Here is a 13,203-nt window from a genome sequence, read left to right on the forward strand (position 1 = left end):
AGAATTCTTAATTGAGTATCCATATGACACCATTATTTTGGTTCATTTACTTTATAAACCCAAGGACATACAACTTGAAATGGGATAGCACAATATGTGCACTAAGAGTTCCTAGGAGACAACCCTATTATTAACTTAGACATCTGAAATGTTGAGTAAATCTTCACAAAGCAATAACTTCCTATGCTCTAATTCAAAGGAATTATTTAACCTTTTACTATCAAAATGAAAACTATTAACTAACAAAAATAACTACTGTACTCTATCATGGTTGCACGAACATAAATAGAATTGTAGTTCAGTGGCTGCAGGAGGAGATAGTGAGCAGTTTGCTGAAATAGAATTGAAATAACTTTGAAGAATAAAAGTGTATAAAGAAAATATACATAATCCTCAACAAGTGGGCCCCCTTGAGTGAGTCTCCTGGACTATAAGCTACAACAGAGATTGACTACAAAGCTCTCATAATCATAACAATACCATATGCTGCTTAGAATGAAAAGTACACTTCTTTATTCTCAAAATTATCTTAACAGTACAAAAACACTTAGCATAATAATAATAACTAACTTTATTCAAAAACCTGAGGAGGATTATATAATAGTTGTCCTCTTAATAGTTTACAAAAACAACCGCTCCACTCCTAACATGCAGGAGGAGGCTTTTATTGAAAACATAATGTCTAAGAAAGTTGAAAGGAACACGACTCTATTCCAACCCTGAACACTTTCCATCTTTCCCTAGAATTTATCTAACATCAAACATGATCATTAATGAGAGAAAACAGTATCTCATGACTGGACATGAAGGTCCTTAAATAACTCGAACAATTGGTACCCGATTTGTAACAATTTTGACCTTTTCCTGCCTCAATGTCCAGTCTTCTTCAGAATGCTGCCACACCTCTGCTAATGTAATTAAGTCCCGATTCATTGAATAATTCCTTACACGTGGCTGCATCACCAAGGTTAGCACACAAATATCTAAAACATTCATGATTATACAATGCAACAAATTTATCATCATTCAAAGATAAAGCTATATCTATATTGCATTCATAACAGTTACTACATCATCACAACAAAGGTCTAAGAATAAGGTCAATATTTTAAACAAATAGGCTCAAAAATGACTTTAAAGCATAACATATGACTCTAAGATTAAGTATATGAAACTCTTAAACACCATAAAATTTCTAAAATAAAAGGTATAATATAGGACTCATCATGCCCCCCAACTGAAGGTTTTGTTTGTCCACCAACAGATTATTTCTGATTTTCTTGCCAGGTTAGCAACCTAAAATCTCCTATAGAAGTTTCTCCCCTTGTCTTTTCAATAGGAGTCCAGTAGAATCCCCGGTCCTTCTTTAAATTTTCCCATCTTGCCTTTAATGTTTCGAATCACACTCTGTGATTCATCATCAGGATGAAAGAATTCCAAAGAGATGAAAAGAACAAAGTTATTTTGGTGTAACGTGTTATGTGGAATATTTGGGATGATTTCGGTGATTGATTTCGAGTTCGAGGTGATTGAGCCGACATGTGTGAACCTTGTTATCAATTTGTTTGGGTCTACATATGGATTGGCAATTGGATTGAGTCGACTTATGGTTACACATTTCATGTTGCGTGTTATACAGATTTTAGAAGTCAACATGGGAATCGATTTAGTTTGTTGATGTGGATATATAAGACCGATTCATTTGAGCACTTTGGTATGGTATGAGAGAGATAGAAGATTGTATGAGCGATTTTGTGAATTTTTGTGTGAGTGATTGAAAGTTTAGTGCTCCAGTATATGATAGAGCAGAAAAATAGAGCAGAGAGACAAAACAGTGGTAGAAGACTAATTGAGCTTAACTGGAACTTTTTTTTGGCATATGTAGATGCTACTATCCAGTTCAGACATTCTTGTTCTTATTTGTAATCACTTGTAAGGTAGTGAGCCTTCCTCTAGGTTGTAGCCCTCTTATAATTGAGCAGTGAGCTCTAGGCAGTGTGCATGAGTGCATATGCATTCACCTCTTGTAATATTATCATATTCCTAATCAAAGTATTATAATATTGTGGGTTCCAATCCCACTGTGGTTTTTTTCTTTCCGAGATTCCATGTAAAAATTTTGGTGTTATGGTTTTGTGCTTGTTTGCATTTTGTTTCTGCACTTTACTTTTATTCATTTGTATTCGGTGGTTAAAGAATCAATTAAAGAAAGTTGTTAATTACAGAACACTAATTCACCCCCCCCCCCCCCCCACCCCCTTTCAGTTTTCATTGATTCCAACAATATTTGTATGACATGTTATTTCAAGGTATTTAAAGATATTTAATATGCATTTGATTTTAAATAAAAAATAAAATTATATAAATTAGCAAGGAAAATTCATTATAGCACACTTCAATTTTCAAAAAAAGAAAAAAATAATCAAAATTTACATTATCTATATATAGGTTACTTGCATTCTTGTGCATGATGCCTTTGGTCTTTCACTCAAAGCCATGAAGTTGGTAATCCATGGATCTAACTTAGTAGAACTAGATTCTTATTAAGTTTTTAGAAACACAATGTTATTGAAAAACACATCAAACATCAAAGTTAAAGGTAAAACTGGTTTCAAAAGTGTCTATTCGCTAGTTCAAGAATATGTGTTAAATTTAAAATCCATGAGAATTGAGATTGGTCTAATGATGGTCAAGATTAAACCTCAAGGATTTTGCTCCAATTCTAACTTTGAGACAATCATCATACAAAAGGCATAAAATTTTATGACAAAATTAAATCAAATTTTATATGATGTCAACAATATAAACTCCTCGTCAATTTTAAAGCAATAATTGTCTCATTCAATTATCACATTTATTACTATTCATTTATTCATCTACCTAAATTTATCTAAATTCATTTGTGATAACTAATTACATTTGTTTAATTATAAGTGGACCATAAATTTATGTAAAAGAAAATTCTTGTAATAATTTATGCTCATAAAAAATATGGTATCCAATGAGACCTATAATCTTATAGGTTTTTGGAGTTTACTTATTTGGTAATTAAATACTTTATCATTGAAATTCTCTATACAAGGAAAGCACATTACAAACTCTTCAAACTCTTATGAAAGCTCCTCCCTCATATGTAAATATAGAAATTGTGTTTAGTATTCATCTTTTCAATGACAATATAAATGATGGGCATTCAAAATCATGTATTCTAATAATTCATAAATAGCAAAATCTTCTAAGTGAGACATTTAAGGGACATCATACAATAGGGTTGAAGAGATTTTTTAAGTAAAATCTCATATTTTCATATTAGTCAAATTGATTCATCATAGCGATAATGTCATTTACAAAATTGTTACCAATGGGCAATTACAATCAAAGGGTGTAGTTTGTATCCCTTTTTTCATTTGACTACCTTTACTAATTGTTGATATGAAATTGATGCCATTAGCACAATAACCACTTTGTGAAAACCACGTGTCTTAATTGTTTTACACACAGATCTTAAGTGCATCCCCAAACATTAATTCTCTCTTTAGCTTGAGAAGCCTGCACCAAGAAGTTACTACATAATGCATGAAAATGATTCAAAATATTCTCAATTTCATATGAATATGGAACAATTCTTTTGTTTGTGTTATAAAATTGACATACAAAAAGTTAATTGATGGTATAAGGGTAGTGCTTACTTCTTTTCTCCATTTAGTTCTAAATGTAATAATGCTTAGAATAATTGTTTGCAAGGTGGTTCCACAAATCATACCAGCCCAAATTCCCTACATTTTTAAAATATATGTTATAAAAACACTTAAGTAAAACAAGAAAACTATAACAAAAATAAGTATGGTATAAAGAAAAAATACCTTCACTCCAAAATCTAAATAATAACCCAACAGACAGCCTAGGGGAACTCCAAGAATGTAATAACATGCTAAGTTAATATATGCCACTAGAGGTTTCCAGCCTGCCCCCACTGCTACACCTGTGAGAATCATTTTAAATGCTTGTTATAATCATGTATTTAATTGATAGATACAACCTACTTCTAAGAGATTTCCACAATCCATCATATAATTATCAAGAGTGCATTTCTGGATTTGATTGTGTGTGAGATTTTTGCATCAACGTTTTGGATCACACTCCGTGATCTATCATCAGAATGAAAAGAGTCAATTGTGTGTAAGATTTTTTACTCTTTTCATCCTGATGATGGATCAGAGAGTGTGATCCTAAATGTTGATGCAAAAATCTTACACACAATCGAATCCAAAAATACACTCTTGATAATTGAATAAAACCTAATTAGTAATGAATGTAAATCTTACTCACCACCCAAGACAACTTGTATGCTATTTAAAAGCATACTAATAGCAAGTACAGTTACAAGGTTTGAAATAACTGTCATCACTTTTTCACTGTTAGTAAATGCCACTGCAAATTCATTTGCAGTAATGAAGATTACAGTCATCAAAATGGCTCCTATTATAAACATTGTTCCAAGAACAATAATCACTGCAAATTTTGTAGCTCTTGGATGTCCAGCTCCTAATTCATTTGAAACTCTTACACTGAAAATTCATTTAAAAAAAAATCATTAACATATATTAAATTTCTCTACTTTATAGTGCACACAATCCAATATATTGGATGGATAAATTTACATTAAATATATCTTAACAAATGAAAAAATTATACCTGATCGCTTTATTGAATGCCAAAGATATCGTGATCTCCCATCCCATTACATTCAAACTACATGATGAATGAAGTTTTCTCGATTAAACGAGGCAACTGAAAAATATAACAAACAAAAGTTTGAAGAAAATAATTGACCTATACATACCATATAGAAATGGCATCTACTGAAATGCTTGGATTATTAAAGAACGTTCTTTTGATCACACGTTCTTTAATAATATAATCATTAAAATTTTTTCATTCATTCATTTATTTATACTTCTATTTATTTATATTTCTGTTTTTAATGTAGATTTCAATCTTGTTTTAGCAATTAACAAATATCACATAATGACAAGTACCTATTTTTTTTGTATTTACTTATGACATTGAAATTCTTTAAGAGTTATATTATTACATGTTCATAAATGAAAAGTAAATTTTTTTAAAATTAAGATAAAAAATTTTGAACTAAAATATTAAAAATTTGATTGCTTGAATAGTTTCATTTATTTTTGGCACTTTTTTATTTAAATAATATAATAATAATTTTTATAAATAAAAAACACAACATTACAGAATGTTAAATAATTTAATATACAATTATAATAAAAATTAGACTATTTTTCACTAATTTTCATCAGTGAGAATGAAAACAAGAAAAACCTAAACAAAAATTCTTCTTTACACAACATAGCTCAACACAGGAAAAAAAGAAGAAGACTGAGATAAGTGACAGAAAAATTGCATACTACCTAAACAGATACATAATACAGATTTTTTTCATGTTACCTGATGGATATTTTTTTCTTTTAAAATGGTCTTTCTTAAATTTTTAACTCTGTGACATGTTATCTGCAGTTTTTAGGTGAAAGGACTTATCTGGAATAGGTAAGTTGGAAAGCGTAGTCCCAACGACCAATACTGCAGTATTAAAAATTTCAAAATTTGTATTTATGAGTCTTACCCTTTTAAGAAACTTATCTTATCTAGTATTTATTATATTGCAGTCAGCAGTGCTATACAGACTTTCAATTATCTCTGTATGCCGGTTCTTAATTAAAAAAAAAATTGTCCAGAAGTTTAATTTTTCAGTTATGCTATGAAACAAAGCTGAAGCTGTAAGTTAACTGATATTTATGAAGTATATTTTGATGTTCAGTCTGTAATGATAGAAAGTCTGGTGTTGCACAGTGACAATGAATAAATAGATTTGTGAGTACGTTTCTTTCCAAGTATCAAAGAATATGGTATTTATAAATCTAGCTACTACCGCTTCTACTTCAACGATGACAAATATCTGGAACTCATTTATGATGGTCTGAATCTATCCAAAGTATTGGTTGCCCCATTAGAACTTTATATATTATATATTTTTTATATCTGTAAAATTATTTATAAAATTAGGAGAAGTGTATTAGTAGTTCTTATAGTTAATTTCAGATATCAACAAATCTTAAGGATTTCAACATTCTTTTTGTTATTTCAGTATGCCATTAAGTTGTTTATAGCTATTGTTCTGATTTCTTATGGGATTCTTATGCACACGAGTCAAAAAGTACACATTTCAAAGTTCTGCCCAATATCTATTTAAAGATGTTCCAATAACCATGTACTTAAAAATTGTCAGTACTTATGCACAAATGTTTCAGTAGTACAAATGAGCCAATTATAATCCAAAACTAATCAAAATTGAGCTGCTATTAGTACATGTGAAATTTACTATCGAACTTTTAATTATCATTTTTTAAGTTTCTTTAAAATTAGTAATTTGATAGTTAGAATACAAGAAATGAAGAGTTTTTGAAACTATAATAACCAGTGATGCTCTTCCCTTACTCATTTATCTTTTCTTGATTAATCTAATAACTTCATATCAACCAATATGTTCAATTTTAATGTCTCTACTACTGGAAAAGGCTCCTAAAATGATTGACACTAAATATTGATGAAAACCTGAGATTATACAGTTTTAACTCACAAAATCTCAGTTAAAGGATTATGTGGATTAGTCTAATAAAAAAATAATGCAACGTCCATGGCCTCTAGAGCTGATATATACGCTAGAGCGCAAGTTCGTGTGCTCGCCTAGTTTTAAAATGGAAGACTCAACAAATAATGATTATTCAGAAGCTTTCCTACATCCCAAATAGTGCTCGGTTTCTTTAGCTTTCTTACACACATTATTATGTTTACGAGCAATCTGGAAATGGATATGGGGTATCACTTCAAGTGCACAAAAGATCTGCATTGATGATTGCTTTTGTATAGACTTTGCTTACAAAACTAGTAGCACATGAGAATGTTTCCTTCTTATCAGTGGATTGCAATATGCTGGGCTAACTAATGCCATGTAAATTAAAATATCTATCAAATGCTCTTGAATTTTGCTTTTGATTACTCGGAATGCCATAGATTTTTTTTTAGTTTGTTAGCTGGGTTGTATGAATAATAAAATAACTTGGAGACAATAAAAGGGAAGGGGAATCTTGGAGACAGCACATTGAGAATTTGATTAATTTTAGGGAATTACTTTTTGTTGATGGTTTAAATAACACACATTAAGTTTTCATTTCAAGATTTAAAAGTGTTAAACACTCAGAATTGACTGACATTCTCTAGACTTAATATGTTGCTTAGTATGTGTGATTTCTATTACAAGAGCAATGAGATCAGACTCAATAAAGAAAACAAAGGTTCTATAGGAAATGGGTCAGCCTCCCATTTCTTCCTTTTTAAATATTTTTTTGGCATAGCCTTTTAACTTTCTTATCTCTTTTTTGAAAAAAAAAAGAAAAAGTAAGGAATAAAAAGCCATACAACCCCATGACCACTCCACTATGTATTATGGTCATTCTAGCTCTATGTAAAAAGAGTTCACCAGCATGAAAAAAATGATTGAGTATATAGAAACAAAAGAAAATATGAAGAAATAAAACCAAGGAATGAAACTTAAGTTTCTTGTTGAAGATTGAAGAGACCAAATAAAAGTTTTAAGTGAATAATTAGTTTTCATAAATAATTAAATAACTAAAATATTATTTAATTAATTAAAGATCAATTATTATGACAATAATTAATAGATTTTCTTTAATGTAAATAGCAATTTATTTTTAATGAAACCATAACCAAAATTATTTACCATAGCAATAATATCATCCACATAATTCATCATAGCACTAAATATCGATGAAACCTCCCCATGGCTCCTTGAAAGTGCAGCTGAGTACGTAAGCCAGCTGTGAGAAGATGATGATCCACCAAGAGATGTTGAGCATTAACGCCCACATCTCCATTTAAAGATAACCAACCAGTGGAAAAACCGAAGCGTAAGCAAATAACTGGGGGAGCATCCACATTGCAAATTTTCCTGCCAGTTCTGCAATATCATCATCTATGGATTAAAGATATGCTTAGATTCTCGTCGTCCATGGCTGCTTCAAGCGAAGACTCATTCAAGCTGCTAATCATAATTGAATGCTTTTCTTATTAACTAACAGTGTATAAAAACCATTGTTGCATATAATTGTAGTTTTGAAAAAAAGTGGTTGGATGGTGGCGGGCAGTCTAAATACATGTTTTTTGATAACTAAATTGAAGGAATTTTAATGATGTTCATGAGATCAACAGTTTAAGTAATCAATAATTGTATCTTAAGTCATTTTTAAGTTCTTTTTTAATGTTAACTCTTTGATTATGAATCTTTATCAAGAAACCAGAAGTGTTGTGAAGCCTTGCTTCCTCAAAAAGATTGGTTTTATCTTTAAGCTCTTCTTGATGTCAGTTCTTCCATTATGAATCTTTTATCAAGAAACCAACAGCGTTGTGAAGCCTTGGCTTCTTGAAAAGTTGGTTTAGACAACCAACATTCAAATTGTTCTCATATTGATCATGAACATAGTCAAAGATAAAGTGCAATTCAATCACAAGTACCCTTTTGATTGAGAAAATATATGTTGTTTCTTCCCAAATTTCTTTAGGGACCACCAATCTACCTGTCGCACATGTAAGGTGATTTGACCCAGTTCTTAGCTATTCCACTAACAATCTATCCTTACCCTTAATTGTCACCCGCAAGTAGTCTTTTTCATCATGTTTCTGTGTCGGATTGAACTCTTTAACCTAATGAGCTTTTTATCAACCAATTTCCTGTGTCCACAAGGCAGCCCTGAATTTTTCTAATACAAATCTATTTCTCTTCATTAGTGTTAAGGTTTTTTTGCAAGTTAACATCCTATTTGCTCATCCACTTGTTGTTTTGCATCATCCACCTCTTCTTTCTACAGTCTAGGTTCTCCTTAACAATCATTTTGGACCAATAGTGTTTATCAATGTTTTCAGCTGTTTTTAGATAGCTTAACAAACAAATTCTGACTGAACATAACCATTACTAAGAAAATCTCATAAAAGACCGTCGATTTGATTTTTTGACTATTAATGATAAGATGATTTTAAAATCTTTTTATCTATTTCCATAAAGTACATAAAAAGATATTCTTTATGAATGTGAACTTTTATGAATCTTATCAAAATAAATAAAAAGATTTTAAAAGCATCTTATCATTACTGACATCAATACAATTCATAAAAGAAACCTCAGGAAAAACTGAAATGGAAAGAAACTTCAAAAATGCATTGATGTGATGTCTCTTGATCCCTTAGACTGTTTGGTTCTTCGTCCATTCATTACCACAAACAGTCCTTGACGTGGCACATGAATAATATTAGAGCACTGATTATCAGTAGCAATTAGAGCAGGCAGAAAAAAGGAATTAGCAGTTAATAATGATTTATACTTCATCCTTTGTCCTTCCTGCTGCTTAGCATTTTACGTATCTTGTGTCTAATGCTCACCTCGTATTTCCTCAAATACCAAATTGTAGTATTTCTTCTTTATTATTAATCAACCCAAGTTTCAATGTACAATGTGGATTTCGAACTTGCTTCAAAAATGAATAAATATACCATGTTCTTTTACATCAATTTTTAATTATTTATTTAATTATTATTAATTAACCCAGCATTAAAGATGGAATGTGGATTTTGAATTTGTTTAGAAAATTAATAAATGTTTCATGTTCTTTTATATCAATTAGGAGGGTGAGATTATTTAGTTCTGAAAATAATAATAATATTTTATGTTGTTATTCATATGATGTACCTACTTCTTGTAGTAAAAGATTTTTTTTGTCATGGTTTGGTGAATACAATTAAATGGAAATAGTCTTAAAAAATATGTGTTTCAATCTTGAGCTTCTTTAGTTCAAATTTAAGTTACATAAATGTGACTTGGGCTTTGACATGTTCTATTCAATAAGTTTGATTCATTTCACACATTTATCAAGTTTAAAATTATGTTTAAATTGTGCAGACATACCATCCTTCACATATCTTATACCAACTCAATTCGTACATTTTAATTGTATGACATTACAATATGAAATTGCACATAGAAAATGGTGAGACAACAAGCACTCAAAACTACTTGAAAGAAAGCCATCATTTACATTCCCCACACAACTAAAAATTGTATTGCCAAATTTTAGTAGACTCACCATTGCAGACCATGATCAATGCAATAAAGTAGCCTTTGGTGTGTCCCTAAGTTATCAAAGTCTCTTTCCTTTTAAACTTTGGCCCATCAATGGAGCAAGCAACCGCTAAAAACTTAAACTCTTTTAGTAAAGAAGGTAAATTAGTTTTGTACTTTTGGACAATGATAGATTATGTTGTTTTCCATGTTCTTTTATATCAATTAGGAGGGTGAGAATATTTGGTTCTGAAAATAATAATAATATTTTATGTTGATATTCATATGATGAACCTAATTCATGTAGTAAAAGTTTTTTTTTGTCATGGTTTGGTGAATACAATTAAGTGGAAATGGTCTTAAAAAATACGTGTTTCAATCTTCAGCTTCTTTAGTTCAAATTTAAGTTACATAAATGTGATTTGGGCTTTGACATGTTCTACTCAATAAGTTTGATTAATTTCACACTTTTATCAAGTTTAAAATTATGTTTAAATTGTGCATACATACCATCCTTCACATATCTTATACCAATTCAATTCATACATTTTAATTGTACGACATTACAATATGAAATTGCACATAGAAAATGATGACACAACAACCACTCAAAACTACTTGAAAGAAAGCCATCATTTACATTCCCCACACAACTAAAAATTGTATTGCCAAATTTTAGTAGACTTGCCATTGCAGGCCATGATCAATGCAAGAAAGTAGCCTTTGGTGTGTCCCTAAGTTATCAAAGTCTCTTTCCTTTTAAGCTTTGGCCCATCAATGGAGCAAGCAAGTGCTAAAAACTTAAACTCTTTTAGTAAAGAAGGCAAATGGATCAGCACCTAGTTTTGTACTTTTGGACAATGATAGATTATGTTGTTTTTCCATGTTCAAGTTTGTAATGAAGTGTGTATCATATTATTAATATTTTGAAAACAAATTAAATAATTGATAATTACTGTATTGAGTTCCAATTTGATGGTGAATTGTAAATTTGATGTTAGGAATATTTATATTAAATTAATAAATTTCATTTCATTTTAATTATCAATCACTAATTTGATGGTAATTATTTTTTATGTTGTTATATTTCAGTAACATTTAAATATGTATTATTATTGTGTAAATTTCATCTAATATTAGAATAATTTTTAATTTCATCATTCAATGAAGATGTTTGGCTATTCGACATTTTAAATTTTTAAAATATTATATTATTGAATAGTTTTATATTTCTTTCCTTTTTTATTTGGATGATAAATTGACAGTTTTTATTTTCTTTGATGATGGATTATAAATTTCGTGTTTAAAATCTTTATGTAATCATATTTATACCATATTTGTGCACTATTGTGCATAAACAAAATATCATGTCTTTTTTAAGTATTTGTCTTTTGGGTAGTGACTATTGTATCCATTATTTTTTAATTAATTATTATTTGGGGTACTTGTCAACAAATAAAAAATTAGAACCTTTATAGTCAAAATAAATATTTATCTTTAATAATGTTAAACTGTAAAAATTTTAATAAAAAATATTAAAAAATTCAATTAGTGCTATATATTCACATACTTATTAGTTAGAACTTTCATTCCGTTATCGTTTTCTATAGAATTTGTTACTCCTCCATTGTTGGGATTTGTATTCCATTGTCAATTGAAAGGACTCATGTTTGTAAATCCTTTATTTTACTTCTAGTTTTGATTCTAAGTCAAATTTATAAATTTTCAATCTTGTTAATTGTTAGTGACTTATGCCAGATTTTTATTAAGGAATTCAATTTTTTATATGAGGGAGGTTTGATCTAGAACCAAGTGGGAACTATCAAAGCTTGGCCACCTTGGGATGTGGTTTAAACATTTATTGTTGGGATGGAATCAATAATATGATGCTTAAAGTAAGTCTTAGCGAGGGTAAATGCACAAATATGTGGTACTAAAAGGGGGTCTTTAGATGCCACCTTTTTATGAAATTGGCAAAGTTTGAACTTCGATAAGAAATTGAACATGTAGTTACACTCCAAATTTGAATATTGCAACAATAACAAAAGTTGTAGTGCTTTGAATCTATATTCTAAACTACTATTTTATTGAAAATGGTGGAGATTAAGGGTTTCAAAAAAGGGGTGAATACAAAGTGTTCATGTTTTATACAAAAATGTAACATAACATCTATTGTGGCCTCCCTAAAGTGTTAAACATTTTCTAAAATTTTGAAAATTACTTTGGTGAGAAATTAGCTAACACCATGTAATTAATGTCATATGCTTTTAGCTATTTTTAAATAACTATATGATTTTTTACTAATTTTTGAAGTGGACACATCCTAAAAAATAGAAATTTGAGCATGCTTCCCCCTTAAATTATTGAAAACTAATAAAAAATTAGAAAAAAAAATTCAGCACATGTCGAATGGAGTCTAGTTTTAAAAAATGCAATTTGTTTCAAAATTCGATGAACAAGTAAACAACTATACCTAAAATAGCACATGTAGGTTTTTAACAAAAAACAACACACTAACAAAAAAAATTAAAGGTGAAATACTTAACAAAATCAAAACATGAAATATGGTTAGATAGCTAAGAGAGAGCTTAATTTCATTGTGGTATTTTTATTGTAATTCAAGCATGTGCAAACGTGATGGAGATCATGGAAAAAAATATGTGAATTTTTTTATTTCATAAAAACATGTCATTGGCATGCAATAGTCGTCCAACTCTTTGGCTTGGATTCCCAAGGAAAATCCAATCCATAGGGTTAGCATTTCCCAATGTAGACTATTCAGTGAACACCAAATCCCTCTTTCTCTTCTTCTCTCCCTCCCTCTTTCTCTTCTACTGTAGTTCTTATAGTCACAATCGAGATCAGTCCTATAACCTTGCAAATTTAATAGCATCATATGTTTTAGAAATTAGGCAGTACTCTTAGGGTTAGGTCAAGCTCTTGCACTTTCTTTTCAGCGAAGCCTCATTGTTTGTTCGCTTGGAGTCTCTCTTATG

At 29.9% G+C, this 13,203-nt stretch overlaps 1 protein-coding gene across 1 annotated transcript; it reads right to left on the bottom strand.

Moving 5' to 3' along the window:
• Positions 1–813: 813 nt before the first annotated feature.
• LOC131059766 (protein DETOXIFICATION 34-like) lies at positions 814–4,742 on the bottom strand. The gene is made up of 5 exons (XM_059217788.1): positions 4,696–4,742; positions 4,330–4,568; positions 3,864–3,982; positions 3,690–3,776; positions 814–954 (listed from the first exon to the last, which is right to left on the bottom strand). Exons 1-5 carry the CDS (start codon positions 4,740–4,742, stop codon positions 814–816), a joined length of 633 nt encoding a protein of 210 aa, XP_059073771.1.
• Positions 4,743–13,203: the final 8,461 nt, after the last annotated feature.

This window comes from Cryptomeria japonica, chromosome 3, assembly GCF_030272615.1.
Source record: "Cryptomeria japonica chromosome 3, Sugi_1.0, whole genome shotgun sequence".
Lineage (NCBI taxonomy): Eukaryota > Viridiplantae > Streptophyta > Pinopsida > Cupressales > Cupressaceae > Cryptomeria > Cryptomeria japonica.

Excerpts from the sequence above, each read along its gene's own strand:
- LOC131059766 (XM_059217788.1), bottom strand. The coding sequence starts at position 4,742 with ATGGGATGGGAGATCACGATATCTTTGGCATTCAATAAAGCGATCAG. Across the intron at positions 4,569-4,695 it reads GCATTCAATAAAGCGATCAG|TGTAAGAGTTTCAAATGAAT; the intron begins GTATAATTTTTT and ends ATGAATTTTCAG. Across the intron at positions 3,983-4,329 it reads CATACAAGTTGTCTTGGGTG|GTGTAGCAGTGGGGGCAGGC; the intron begins GTGAGTAAGATT and ends TGATTCTCACAG.